The sequence below is a fragment of the Monopterus albus genome, unplaced genomic scaffold, assembly GCF_001952655.1.
Source record: "Monopterus albus unplaced genomic scaffold, M_albus_1.0 scaffold76.1, whole genome shotgun sequence".
Classification (NCBI taxonomy): domain Eukaryota; kingdom Metazoa; phylum Chordata; class Actinopteri; order Synbranchiformes; family Synbranchidae; genus Monopterus; species Monopterus albus.
The window spans coordinates 1261103-1275132 of record NW_018127956.1 but is presented as its reverse complement, the minus strand read 5'-3'; the positions used below and the strand labels follow the sequence as shown (position 1 = coordinate 1275132).

At 40.7% G+C, this 14030-nt stretch overlaps 4 protein-coding genes across 4 annotated transcripts in view; 2 read left to right on the top strand and 2 right to left on the bottom strand.

The window, feature by feature from the left end:
• The window catches only part of gnptg (N-acetylglucosamine-1-phosphate transferase subunit gamma), a 3229-nt gene extending 1693 nt beyond the window's left edge, over window positions 1–1536 (top strand). Inside the window, exons 7-11 of the mRNA XM_020606225.1 lie at window positions 311–425; window positions 508–590; window positions 853–981; window positions 1065–1146; window positions 1236–1536. Of these exons, the coding sequence (XP_020461881.1) occupies window positions 311–425; window positions 508–590; window positions 853–981; window positions 1065–1146; window positions 1236–1315 (489 nt within the window). The 3' untranslated portion in view covers window positions 1316–1536. The remainder of the gene's footprint in view (window positions 1–310; window positions 426–507; window positions 591–852; window positions 982–1064; window positions 1147–1235) is intronic.
• Window positions 1537–1627: 91 nt separating this feature from the next.
• On the bottom strand, window positions 1628–9365 carry chlsn (cholesin). The gene is made up of 6 exons (XM_020606226.1): window positions 9260–9365; window positions 8648–8799; window positions 8465–8566; window positions 3779–3987; window positions 3120–3201; window positions 1628–2837 (listed from the first exon to the last, which is right to left on the bottom strand). The coding sequence occupies exons 1-6, from the start codon at window positions 9327–9329 to the stop codon at window positions 2658–2660; spliced, it is 795 nt and encodes a 264-aa protein (XP_020461882.1). The 5' UTR covers window positions 9330–9365; the 3' UTR covers window positions 1628–2657.
• LOC109963583 (uncharacterized) lies at window positions 4559–7503 on the top strand. Its single transcript, XM_020606223.1, has 3 exons — window positions 4559–4959; window positions 5412–6184; window positions 6226–7503. Exons 1-3 carry the CDS (start codon window positions 4957–4959, stop codon window positions 6467–6469), a joined length of 1020 nt encoding a protein of 339 aa, XP_020461879.1. The 5' UTR covers window positions 4559–4956; the 3' UTR covers window positions 6470–7503.
• Window positions 9366–12208: 2843 nt separating the features above from the next.
• On the bottom strand, window positions 12209–14024 carry h3f3d (H3 histone, family 3D). Its single transcript, XM_020606362.1, has 4 exons — window positions 13943–14024; window positions 13061–13195; window positions 12762–12915; window positions 12209–12640 (listed from the first exon to the last, which is right to left on the bottom strand). The coding sequence occupies exons 2-4, from the start codon at window positions 13186–13188 to the stop codon at window positions 12512–12514; spliced, it is 411 nt and encodes a 136-aa protein (XP_020462018.1). The 5' UTR covers window positions 13189–13195; window positions 13943–14024; the 3' UTR covers window positions 12209–12511.
• Window positions 14025–14030: the final 6 nt, after the last annotated feature.

Sequence of the window (14030 nt, the reverse complement as noted above, 5' to 3'; positions counted from 1 at the left end):
ACATGCATATGGACATAATTCGTGGCTAAATAAAGATTCATTTGCTTTGTATTTGCTTCCTGTTCTTTGTACAAAGAGTGAAATGTTAAATACCTTTATAATAAACACATTTCAATCAGAAAGTGCACCTGGAAAAGTTTGGGCACCCCTGGTCTATGGTAACAATGAATGAATAATGTCTAGAACCAAAACCTATCAGACAGACAAATCTCTAATCAACACATGAACTCAGTCACTGCCAGGATTAAATCAATAATATAAACTTTAGAAAATTAGTTGTGTAACTTGCTACTTGCCATGTTCTTTGTAGGTGATTCTCGTCTGCAGCAACACCACCAAGCTTGATCAAGTCTCAGAGCCCAGCACTTGTGTGTACTCTTTAACCTTCAAGACCCCTCTTGTTTGCCATCCACATTCTCTTTTGGGTAAGGGAGAAGAACCATCTTACCACATAAGTCAGCAGGGTATGTAAATGGTAACAATTTTTCTTTGTCCGCTCTTTTTAAGTGTACCCAACCCTGACTGAGAAGCTGCAAAGGGAATGGGATGAAGTTGAACAAGCTCACTATGAAGGTCTTATTACTGATCAAGTAAGGAGCAGTTAGGCAGAGACATGACTGGTTTGATTACTGCCTGTAACAGTTCTGCTTGCAAGATGGCAAAATATAAACACGTACTTTCTATCGAACACCCAGAGTGATTCAAATAGTGACATTTAGTCTGTTCTGTTGCATTGGAAATTATTCACCTATATACAAGCTGTTATATTCTGAAATTTCTGCTCTTTTATTCTACATTAAGTCAATTATCTGCTGGTCTTATCCACTAACACATGATGTATGTTTGGTTCAGGGTTATAATAATCTTTTGAGGGATATTTTTGAGGATGCTGGTCTCCTGAAGAGCCAAAGAGTGAAGGTCCAGCTGCCAGAGGCTGCATCCAGCTTAAAAACATTCAACTCTTTACAGAAATGTACAGAGGTAAGTACATTTATACAAATATTTAAATAGTCTTCCAAATAGTCTATATGTTTCAGGATACTGTTTATAATCTTTTTGTACAGGACCTCCAAAAACAGAGAGAGGAGATTGAGAGACTGCATGCTCTACTCAGTCAACATAATATTCCTTTTGATGTAGAGCAAAGTAAGTAAAATCAACTAGGTTTTCACTCATTTAGGTTTTATACAGTATGTAGTACCATCATTTTCACCTGTAATATTTATATCCTATAGATGAAGCAAAAGATACAGCAAGTGTGACCGTTAAGAATCAACACCTGAGGGGAGACACTGGCCTCATCGATCTGCAGTGAGAACCACCTGGACCAAGTCATAGCCTCCATTTACACCTGGCTTAATTGTGAAGATTTAGTTGAGTTTTTGGCAGGCTTACAACCTCTATATAAAACACTGAGCCACTAAAAAATGAAGACATGGTACACTGGGAAAACTGGAGGCTTTTTGCCAAGTAGGGGGCGCTGTCAGAATAAATCTACAACTAACATACATTTTATTAAATGTGATGTATTTTTCATGTGTATGTGTATCAACCCAAAAGGCACAAGTGGTGTAAAAATCTTTTTAGAGTGATGTATTATCTGTGTGGCTTGATACAATCACAGAAAGGTATTTAAATGTTTATTGTACTATTTGTATTTTTTAGAAATCCAAGAAGTAAGGTCAGGTCACCACCCTATCTACATACAGAGACTCAGTTTCCTTCCTGTTACAAATTTATAACCAGAATTAAGAGTCAGAACTAGTGGTTGTGTAGTGCAGTAAGCCTACATTTTCCCTGCTACTGTAGCCATAACTGGCAGCTGGTTCTTTGCTAACTTCATGTACCTGAGTAGGATATAGAGATGTGGATTATAAATACAGTACATGGTTATATGAGCAAATATAAACGTTCTAATTGGGTTACAACACTTGTTCCAAAAATAAGTACATAAACAAATCTCAAATGCGCATGCATTGCACATGGACTTCTGGTTTGGATTAGGGTTTTTTTCCACAAGTGAGGTGTCAAAACAAAACATGCTTATAATGATGATACCCAAAGTGGATGAGAAAAGGTATTTTCATCAGTGACTTCACTGACTATGGGCCTTGACAAGCACATGAACGTGCCTCGACTATAAACATTCCAGAGAGTTAACTCTAAGGGTCTTCTTGGCTTTCTGGTTCATTTGTGGAAATTTGCATTTCTCATTTGTCCATGCTGATCAAACTGGACACTTGTTCTGTGAAATCTTAACATCTGGAGTTGAAAGAAGTCACGAGAATCAACTACTGTCTTTTTCTTAAAAGAAATGCTAACTTATTTTTTCTTTTGTCTTATATTTTGAAATCCTGGCTGTTAAAACATACATTAAAAAAATTGTAAGATTTCATATTTTCTAAAATGTTTCTGTGACTGATTACAATCAGGTAACAATGCACACAAAATGCCAAGACCCGGTAAAGGAAAAGTTACCTAAACACATAGTAATACAAGTAATAGTTGATTGATTAAAAACTCTCCCCTTGCCCCAACAGTTCTAAACTACTTCATATAAAAGCAACACTATTAGTCCAAGCCTGAGATCAGGGTTCAGTCCACAGATCAACATTTTTCAGTCTTAGTGAATATTGTCTTCCTTTAGTACTAATGTGTCAGGAAAGCAGCTGGATAACTTCTCTGGCTCTGTGTGCCCTCTGCTGGACAACCCTGTCCTCTGGTGCTTGTCCTGACTCCTCAACCAGAGCTAAGGCCTTTTGCACCGTTAAGTCCCTCGCCCCTCCACGAAGCCCCTCCAGGTACTGCAGCAACACAGCAAACTTTGTGTCTGGAATCTGAAAACAAGTTGTTTTTTTTTAATTGTTTGTATTGCTTTTATGTTGTTTATTATTTTACATATCATTTTTGGCTAATAGGGGAGAAAATAAGTAAATACTAGTAGCAAATATATGCTGTAATTCTAAGATGAGGTATATTTTAAATGGCAGCACAAGCACAGACATACTTTCAATGTATTTTAAACTACTCAAACAAGAAGACTGGTCAACCCCACATTCAGTCTAAACCTCAGCTGAGAAATGCTCCCATCATGAAATGTTCACACAGGCAACTTTTACCTTTTCACTGTCAAACATGTGCTGCAGTAACCATGTCTGCCTGATCTTCTGGAACTTCCACCTGCTACGGTTTTCAGCCCAGCTGCAATGACAAAGCCAGTGTGGGCTGTAGGTGTGCGCTACAATATTACATCATTAAAATCTTGCAAAAGGCAGACACTGTATGTACAGCAGGTGGAAAACATACATAATTAAGTACAATAGCACTTCAACAAACAACAGTTCTGAGTTATAGTGCTTACAAAGATTTATCAGAAAGATGTTGATTTCTCCTTTATAATGTTCACTGAATTGTGGACGTCCATATACACAATAAAGGGCAGGACACAATAAGAGAAACACCTTAAAGTTATCTATTGTGACAATTCCATCAAGCTGTGTGTGAGAGGGAAAAAAAAAGGAGTTGAAATCAAGGCAGCAGAGACTGAGGTGTCCTGACTTTTCATTTCTAATATGGGTAAATTTAAAAAACAAAATAAAAACTGCCTTCTGTGCTTCCCATAAAACAACCCAATAACATTTCTCACTAGATCCTGCCTACCTGGTAAATGGAAACATGTTGCAAACCCAAAGCTCAAGTTTGTAACAGAACAACTCAAGACGTCATCATCATGGTTTGGAAGACACAGGCAACAGATCACCATTAGATTGGCTCTTACCATGTGAGGTAATCCAAGGCCTGCTGAAGTGCCGTGGGTCCAGATGCTTCACTTTTCTGCAAAGTCTCTCCCTCAGTTTTAAGCCTCTTCAATTCCTTTTTCAGGATTTTCTTCATCTTCCTCTCCAGGACCCGCTTCTCCTCAGGACTCAAGTCCTCTTCTGCCTCTAGTTCATGCGTCCGCTCAGGGTGACCGGGGGGATCTGAAATCTGTCACAGCAAAAAAAAAAAAAACAAAGGTGCGTGGGAATTATCTATATTAACAGACCTTCCTTTTAGACCCTTGTGTTGTCGGTGTTCATGTAATACCTTTATAAACACATCTATAAATGACTCACACTGACTGTGACTGAATGATAAAATGTTAGAACAATAATTTAACTGTGTCCATTAACAGCCATTTTCTGTATTTTACAACCCTTGTACACCTCAAATCTTAAGTTTGATTTCTACTGAGTATAAAATAAATTTTGTTGTGCTACAGTGTAAAGACAAATGAAAACTAGATGCACTTCTGGGTTTAGATCACTTCCTGTTATGCTGCAGCTCACAGGGCAGTTTCCTGTATCTACAGCATATGAGGTCAGAAACACGCATTTATTCAGTGTGGTATGGTTCAAAGATACATCGTCAGATGCACTGGAAGATCATCAAAGATGGTAAAGTTTAATGTGGTGCACAACAGCCTATCAGCATTGCATTCAAAACATTCCCCTTTATTCACACCACACGCCTGTTTTTAAAAATACGCTGTTTTTTGGTGGGGGTTTTTTGTGGGGGGGGGGGATTACGATCACCTAATTTGCCTAGAGGATTATTTGACAATTCGCAAACAGCAAACAAATATTTTCAGGATCCAGTAACAAAAACACAATTTAAATATTGCCTTTATCCCTCACAAGACATTAAACAAGGAACACAGTATGCTCTCTGATTCAACACAATCAGCCAGCACAGTGTTGATGAAAAAAAAGGGAGGGGAGGAAAAGATTATGATCACATGGCCACGAAGTCATTCTAAAAGTATGCTGCTGGGGTATAGCGCACAGAAATAGAAAAGCGCTTCACAGTTGAGTGGTCGTGTCCACGCACAGAGCATCGTTTCCTGAGCTTTGAATCAATCTGCAGCATCGACCTGGTGGATACAAAGCAGGAGAGGAGCGGGTGACGACAGAAAAAATGGTAAGTGGAAACGTGTGCATTTTACTGAGCAGGCAGTTCCTCAAAGTGGAGCAGGCAAAGCCTGGCCAACAGGGACTGGTGACCACAGAAAATATTTAGGAAGAAAACTAAGCTACTGTTAACTGTATTTTTAATTATCACTATATATATTTGTAAAGTTCTACACTCAATATCTCTGGCTACTTCAATTCAACTGAGTTAATTTAGGAAGGAAACATACTCTAGCATGTTGTAAGTGTTTGTTCCTGTGGACAACCCATTTACTGACAGGCTGAGCAGTAGAAAGCACTGCTGAATTTGCATTAGAAACAGCAGAAATATCCGTTTAATTCCTCAAGCAACGTGGCTCTTTCTGTACACTAAGACAGGAGCTGATTTACAGAAAATATATTTATATCCAAATATTCTGAACTTTGAGGAAATGCTTCATGTTTTTGTCCTTTCATTTCTAGTCTAATCAGAGCAACACCACCCAAACACCACTTTCCAACAGCTCCACCATCATGACTAACTCCTCTTCCACTGAGTCAGAAATTGCAGCAAATAACATAACCTCGAGAGCAAACTACGTCTACAGCTTCTTTGCAAGTCTAGCCTTGGTTGCAGGCTGTTTCCTGTTCTACAGCTTCATTCAGACCTACAGGGCCCAAAGACGACTGGCCTGGCTCGATCGTCTGCTCTGGGTCTTTTGTGGCTTCCAGCTGCTGCTGCTGCTCCTCTCTCTCCATGTTGTGGCGCACAGACCTGCCTACCTGAAGACCACGGTTCTGGGCTGTGCTGCTCTCTCCTTCTTCATCAACACAGCCTCTCTGTGTGGCCTGTTAGTCTTAGTGCTCATGGCTTATGTCTTAACCCTTGATCCACCATCCCATGCCCTGGTGCGGAAGCCTGGGGTCTGTGCAGCTTTGGTGGTCCTGACTTCTGTTGTGATCTCTCTGCTGCTGGCTGGGCTTCGTAAACCCGGAAAGGGTCTGCAGGAAGAGGAAAAGTGTCTTATGGATTCACCACATGTTTCCTATGCAGCAGCGCAGTTGTGTCTGGCTTTTGTGATTCCCACCCTCATACTTGGATTTCTGATAGGTGGCTGTGTCCGGCAGTGGAAATCTAAAGGACGTCTCCTCTCTGGCTCTGAGGAGGGTCCCATGTTCCTGACAGTCACTGTGGTCATGTTCTTCTGCCTGCTCTTCTACAGCATTGTGCTGGTGTGGGCGGCACAGCTACAGAGGGATAGGGCGCATTATGGGCAAGAGCGGCACAGCTACAGAGGGATAGGGCGCTGAGCCATTCTGAGCAAGCGTTTCTGAGCGTGGCTGAGTTTGTATTGTTCTCAGGGAGCAGTGCCAGTCTGCTGCTCATGCTGGTCATGCACCGGCCGTGTCGAGAGAGTCTCCATGGAGTTTTCAGGCAGCTGAGGGACTGTTGTCGTAGGCCAGGGCGCACGCAGCCCAACAGAAACATTATAACTCCACACATTGAGATCACAGACACACTGCAGGACATAGAGTCATAAAGGACAAAACTGAACTCTTCTAATGCATCTAATTAAAGACTTTTGAGTTCTGATGTATTAAACATTTTCTTTATGTTTTATTGTGCTTTTGCCATTTGTTTTTCTCTTTTGTAAATGTTTCTACATATATGCATTCTGCTTTTTAGTATCTGCAGTGACTGAAAGTGTAAAACTATCTGAAATAAATGTTTTGCTGCACCTCCTCAGAAGTGTGCAAAATATATGCACAGACCGTATTTTTGCTATACAAAAAATGTGTTCATATTGTTGTCAGAAATCAACAACTATGACTAAGACAAGTAAAAAGTACTTATTGTTGGTAGCATGAGCAAGTTTATAACTTTTGAGCCTGCTTTTAGACTCGCCTCTCTCATTCACATGCACACCATTTGCACAAAAGCCCATTTGGACAAAATGCCTGGAAAAACCTCTGCACTTCCCAACCGCCACACATGAAAAATCCAGTCTTGGAAAATGAAAGTCAGATGCTAGGTTTAGGCCAACTGTAAAGGTGTTAAAAATTACAGAATCTCTGTGCCAGCAGAGTGGTGCAAAACCTGGGAACCAGTAGAAAAATGAATACAGGAGCTGGACTGCATAAATTGTCATCAAGGAAGATGTCAGGCCTGCTTCACACTGAGTAAAATCACTGTGAAATTCACTTTAAGTCAAGAACCTAAGATAGGATATGCTATTTCTCATAAGGAACTCACAAAATCATTAAAGGCACTGCTACAGCTCTTCTGTCTCTCCAAGCAGACCACAGGACAGAAAACGAATCAGATCGCACCTCGGACTCTGCAGATGTTAACAACCCTTGTGAAACTAACACCTATGAAACTTTATTGTTAGCTACCATTAACACCAGCTCAACACAGAAGTGTAATGTGGGCAGGACAATGTGCATGACTCCTTACTGAGTACAACTCCACTGTATAGCTGAATGACACACAGGTAGTGGTCTCAGACTTTCTGCGTGCGGCTTCAAAGAACCATCAGCATTACATTATCAGTCTCATCCTCTCCAGCCTCTACATCATATTCGTCTTTCCTGTTGGCTTCATTGGGAGTATCCTCATCTTAGTGGTCAACCTGAGCTACAGTGGCTGCTTGAAGGCCCCAGACCTCTATTCTGCGAATGTGGTCGTGGTGGTGGCCAAATCAGGTGTTCAACCTGAAGCAGGGCTACTATGACAAGACTGGGCTCTGCATCTTCATGAGCCTGTTCCAGCAGCTTAACATGTACAGTAGCATCTTCTTCTCAGCCTGGATGAGCTTTTCCCAGTTTGTTGCACTGAGTGGCTTCAAGGGCTGCAGCATGCCGTGTGCACGCCTCATACGGAATTCCTCATCCTTGTTCACTCTGCTGCCTTTTGCGATAACTCAAACACAGCATGCTGGAAAACTCCACTTGTGCTTTGCTGATGTGACCTAGATTTAGTGGCTGGAGATGATGCTATGCGATAACTCAAACACAGCATGCTGGAGAACTCCACTTGTGCTTTGCCGATGTGACTTAGATTAAGTGGCTGGAGATGATGCTGAGATTCCTGTTACCTTTCTGCATCCTAGGCCTGTGCTACTGGAGAATAGCACAGGTGCGCCAGCGTATCCAGAGGGAACGAGGCGGCTCATTTACAGCTTCCTCGGGGAGACCTTCTAGGATGAAGTGAGACTTTATCTCCAGCAGAAAAGTAGATGGGCTAAGCTTCACAGGTCACTCTGGAAGATCCATCTATACATCAACTTCAAACACTATCACCCATATAATATGTGACAGAACAGGCCAGTCCATATATTTAAGCTTCAGCATCCTCCAAACAAATTGTTATACTCCCCTCAAATAAAGACCAGCTGCACACAGTATGCTACACAGATAGCACATAGGTATTTGTACAACTACTTTAAAACAATCAATATTAATGAACAATTTAAAGGTATAATTAAAATAATTAGAACATTTAAGGACACATTATCATCAATTAACCATCTTACCTCAGTTTGCTGTGCCTGTGTTTGCAACATCATTTGTTTCTTTTTGCATTGCTTGTCCTTTTTCTGTTTTTCATCCCCTGCTGTGCATGTGACATGAGAAATCTGTAAGAAACAAAGGGATTCAGTATTGTCTGTTTAATCTATTTCTAATAGCCTACAGGTACAAGGGACTGTACTACTCACCTTTACTGCCATCTTTTTCCTTTTCTTTTTCATTTCAGTAACCATCACTCCTTCCACATGAACTTCGTTCACATCTAAACCTAATTTCTTCCTTTTAGGAAGATTCGATTCTGATTTCAAAGACTTGCCTTTGGCCATGAGATAATTTATTCCTACAGACAAAAACAAAGGTTTTGCTAAAAGACAGGAATATAGAGATGGTGTGGGTAGTACTAAATGGACAGACAATGTATTCTAAATTAACTGTTTAAAAATTGTGGTGGCATTAACAAAGCCCAGTGGGCGCCACACTGACAGCACATGAGTACGCATTTGGACAGCACCTACAACTAAAAATAACAAAAAAACCCGTATTCCCAACCATATCCTATTATTGCTGATGGTCTGATGTTCCTATGTGCATGACTACATACGTTTTATATTCGATTTCTTAGGCCAAATGTTAACCGTTATAAAACACTAGTGTTATAAAACACTAATCTGGATAGCGTTGTTCCCTCGACCTCTACATAAAAATGCTATCACCACCACCAACACAAAAGACGTAATAATGGATCAAATATTACTTTTAACACCTAGTTCTCAGAGAAAACGTAAAATTATTTCACTTACGAAACAGACGCACTGCAAACACCAAGCATGGGAAGCCAACCAGGAAGTGATGTCGCCAATAATGAAGCATGATTGGACGAATATCGCTCTTTACTTTGTGATTGGTTAACGGGCGTGAGTGCTTCAAAGAACCTCGATAAAAAAAGAGCAGGATCATTGAACGTCTCTGATATAAACACACAATCAAACTACTGAAGTGAGAAAAAAAATCTAGATCGCATGTTTCATATATATGTTAAAAGGTTTTTAAAAACCACTAAAATGTCAGCGTTAAAACATTATAATCTATAAGGAAAATAATGGTAAGCTGCAGCTACAGCCAAGACTGTTGTATCAGGAGATGAAATTGACTTTTTTGCAAAATAACTATTACATATAAACTAATCTGACAAATACATTTCTGAAGACTATCTGTCTTCACTATGATAAAACATTTTCAGAATATAAATAATGGCAATAATTGATATTTGATTAAATAGTAAGGCGTGACGTTATTTCAGACTCCTCCACATTGTAATGGAACGGTCCACACTTGCGTTCAACATTTGCGCCGGAAGCAATTCAAGGTTGCAGAACGCATTGGATGCATACAAGGAGGAGACTATACTCTTTGTAGAGGGTGTTTGATAAGAAAACCTTCTCTTTTATTTAAGTAACACTGGGTACCTTAAAACGGCAAGTTGTCCGAGATGTCTACAACAGTAAGACGAGTTTTCACCATGGTTTTCTCCAGTCTGACACGAGTCCCTTACAGTCGAGGGATGTTAAGTTGTGAAGTCGCCTCAACCGTGAGGTGATTATATACCTGTGCTGCACTAACACAAAATATGTCGACTTACTGAAAACGTTTTACCTTTAACGAGTAACACTTTATAAAGTACAGTTCTTCGTTTTATGGTTATATTTATGCTTATCGTTACATGTCTAGATGTTTTACATTTTTGCAGTTGTATAGCGGATGTTTTACGTCATTTTTTTTTTTGTCTCTTTCTGGGATATTTTGCAATCCAGGGGCCCCTGGGCCTGTGACCAGCACACTCATTCAGTAATCCATCCATATGTCCACTGACTTGTGATATAAATTTTAATTGCATATAGGACTGAAATTTCAATAATGTTGGACAGTTGTGTGCCACCAGTGTTCCATAGCAGTTTATAGTGTGTATTTGAATTGTCTATAAATTGAGCAGTTTCAAGATTTGTCTCTAGGTGGCATTATCACTGTCTGGTAAATAAAAACATGATCTGTAAAATCAAGTCTCCAAAACTGGGGGAAAGGTGCATACTCCTAAGTCAAAGTCAGTCTTGGCAATGTCTTAAATGCATATTTCTTTGTCAGCAGATTGAACAGTGTGCAGCCCCTCAGCCTGAGCTCTCAGAGGTCAGCCAGGTCCAAGAGGCCCACAGATGATGAAGAGGTCAACAGTGAGCCCATGAAGTTCTCAACCAGTAAAGGCAGCCACAGTGCCTGGAAAGTTAACTCCATGGGGAGCCAGCATGCACAGCCATTGAGGAGAGTTCTCTCCGTTAGCTTGTTGTTCAGTGCCTTCCTTCTGTGGTGTGCACTGAGAGGGGAGACGGACATCGATGCACAGCTGGGCAAGGAGTTGCATGAACAGTTACCTGACTTATTTCAAAGCCCGGGAAATGAAGGACAAAAGCCAAAATAAATGTTAACATATGCAAGATTTAAGTTGTACATATTTCAGGTTATGTATTTTGTGAAATCCATCTGTTATATTTCAGACCGTAGCACCAGCTCATTGTTCTGACAACACTGAAGGTGTAAGAGTGAAGCCACCCATGGCTGCAGACTCATGAATTTTAACAAAAATTAATTGTAGACTGTCAGAAAATACTGCCTCTGGTTTTAGTTGGCCTACCATAAGTGGATTAAAATGCCTGGATTTGAACCAGTGAACTTTGGCTTCATCTGCCTTTCTATGATTGATGTACAGACTGGTGACAGGAAAAACCCAGTGTCTTAGGAAAGTGTTGAACAACCATGTGTCAATGTGCTTAACTTGACTTGATTCTACAAGTTTCTGAACTCTACTGGAGTGGTGAAGACCAAAAGATGTCATTTGGTGGAGAGCACTGTCTCACCCATCCCTCCAAAATCTGCCATAGATGTTCAGTTTGGTTGTGATCTGGTGACTGAAGGTCATAGCATGATTCAATGTTTGGAGAGTTAAGTGTTTGTTGGCTAGAGACTGGTAACATTTAAACTGAATTAGCCAAAGTGGGTGCAGGGGGGTGTTCCAGGATGCTGCAACATCCTGTTGAGCCTTCTCTCTGTTGTGGGCCTAACTCAATGAAGCTGTAAGAGGGTACACACACACCTGCCTTCACTCAGCCACATCTGAGCAAATACAATGCAGATACTGTGTTAAGTCACATCTGCTTTTTGCTTAGGTGAGGACAGAATTCTGGAGTGTTTCGTTTTAGGGTTGTCTGAAACGTGGTGTTGCTTATTGTGGGGCTATGCAAATTTATGACAGCATGGCCCAACACCACCTTTGGGGCCCCAACTTGTAAACGGCCTTTAAGACATACTGAGCTTCCATATGAATACTCTTGCCTTCTTTGGCATAGCGCATTGACCCACTTCATTTTCACACAAGCCATTTAGTGACCTTGTGCCCTATGAATGGGAGCCCTTATTTAAAATTGTCACACCTGCACATTACATTAAGTGAAAGGTAAACTGCTGAGAAAGCCCATACCAGTTATTTTACAAACTCACGCAAAGTTGAAGTAGTTTAGGACTTAGCATTTTTTGGAATTATGAAGATTTAAATTCAGACAGCCAAGACTCTTCTGGTTTGATTTTTAGCCACAGAAGTTTAGATTTACAAGTTAAATACTAAAATTGGAGTAGGTGCTCTTAGCTTGTGGATGTTATTTATACAACTACATGTGCGGAGAAATTGAAATCTTTAGGCCAAGAACGAGGTAGTGGAAAGTTTATTTACAGCACAACAAGAAATCTATGACATGCACACAAGATCTGGGTACAGATTCTAAAATACACCTGCAAACCTGAGAAGGGCAGTGGAATATTCTGTTTACACAAGTCTTTCTACAGTGAATAGGACAGAAAGTGAAATGAAAAGTACAAAAACATGCTGATACTACAAATGACAACTCAGGTGGTACACATGCTGTAATAGTTAAAGATTTACAACGCAAACCCTAGTCAGTCCCATATGCCCCCACCACACCCCACTAAAAAGATTAAAATCCAATTATTTATGCGCGCTCCCCTCTGATTCGCCTGGCCAGCTGAATGTCCTTGGGCATAATGGTAACCCTCTTTGCATGGATAGCACACAGGTTGGTATCTTCAAACAGTCCAACCAAGTATGCCTCACTGGCTTCCTACACAAGAAAAATTAGGTTAAACCTCTTAAACCCACAACTGGCTAAAATGAAATTAACCTTGAACTAAACAAGCAGTATGTCAAAGAAAAATACCAAAAAGATTGAAGTGCCATCTTACCTGTAGAGCGCCAATAGCTGCACTCTGGAAACGCAGATCTGTCTTGAAATCTTGGGCTATTTCCCTGACAAGACGTTGGAAAGGCAGCTTCCTGATGAGCAGTTCAGTGGACTTCTGGTACCGCCGGATTTCACGCAGAGCAACAGTACCAGGCCTACAAAGACAAAAATGCTATCTTTGAGATGCCAAACCACCACTACATGCTTTATCATTTTATGCAAGCTTGAACAGTATCAGTACAGTGTACTTAGTTACACAGCCATCAGTAGGGAAACCTGAAACCTCAGGAGAATGTGTACCTGTATCTGTGGGGCTTCTTCACTCCGCCGGTAGATGGCGCGCTTTTCCTGGCAGCTTTGGTAGCCAGCTGCTTCCTAGGCGCCTTTCCTCCGGTGGATTTACGAGCAGTCTGCTTGGTACGAGCCATACCTCACCTGCAGGTCTCAAACAGAAGTTAAGTCAACTATTGCATTTCCTTTAATGTACCCCAGAATTACAATCTGGCGTTTAGTGGACTAAGCCAACTCCCTAGGAAAGTACCCTTAACCGTTAAGCATTTCTCCAATGGCACGTGACTCACAACCTCGTAGGATAAAAATAGTACCTGCTCCTCAATGTGAACTGTAGAAAAGCTTTATTAACATTACGAGCGGCGACTCTAAGTCTGTGGGTCTCCTCTCTGTAAGCAAATAGTGTATAAGCACTAATGATACTTAAATAGCTGCAATTAAAAAGATCTCGCGTATAAACCTATCCCAGGCTCCGCCACCATTAAGCTACAGGGGACGTACACGTTTCTTTGCTGTCGTTGGAGAGCAAATTTAAAGCTAGCACGGACGGTTGCAAAATGGCGCCAGCTTGCTATAACAGAGGTTTACATCGAAATTAAGACATCTCTATTATTGCAATCTGTTTGCTATACAACCATACAAACGAAGTAAATTGTTGGGCCTTTAACTGTAATATGGGTTTGTTAAGTTTATACAGAACACCTTAAACACAGCTAGCAGTTAGCCAGCTAGCTATGGCGGGCATCGGTTTTTCAGTTGACTGACCATCAATGCGATATTCAAAAATTCTAGCGTTCACATACAATCTATAAGTCAACGCTCATTATAAAACTGATAACTAGCACAGAAAGCGTAAAACAATAATAGTATTTTCAAAAGCTTACACCTTACCGCGTATGTTTATTTTCCGGAAAACCAGCGCGTCCTTCTCACGAGTCAATCGACTATAGTCAACAAATCAGTAGAAGGTGGTATTTAT

Coding starts and splice junctions, on each gene's coding strand:
- LOC109963583 (XM_020606223.1), top strand. Junction 6,185..6,225: donor TGGGCGGCACAGCTACAGAG/GGATAGGGCGCA, acceptor ACAGCTACAGAG/GGATAGGGCGCTGAGCCATT.
- h3f3d (XM_020606362.1), bottom strand. CDS start 13,188: ATGGCTCGTACCAAGCAGACTGCTCGTAAATCCACCGGAGGAAAGGCG. Junction 12,916..13,060: donor AAGAAGCCCCACAGATACAG/GTACACATTCTC, acceptor TTGTCTTTGTAG/GCCTGGTACTGTTGCTCTGC. Junction 12,641..12,761: donor CAGCTATTGGCGCTCTACAG/GTAAGATGGCAC, acceptor TTTCTTGTGTAG/GAAGCCAGTGAGGCATACTT.
- chlsn (XM_020606226.1), bottom strand. CDS start 9,329: ATGCTTCATTATTGGCGACATCACTTCCTGGTTGGCTTCCCATGCTTG. Junction 8,800..9,259: donor GTTTGCAGTGCGTCTGTTTC/GTAAGTGAAATA, acceptor TTTTGTCTGTAG/GAATAAATTATCTCATGGCC. Junction 2,838..3,119: donor ACATGTTTGACAGTGAAAAG/GTAAAAGTTGCC, acceptor ACTTGTTTTCAG/ATTCCAGACACAAAGTTTGC.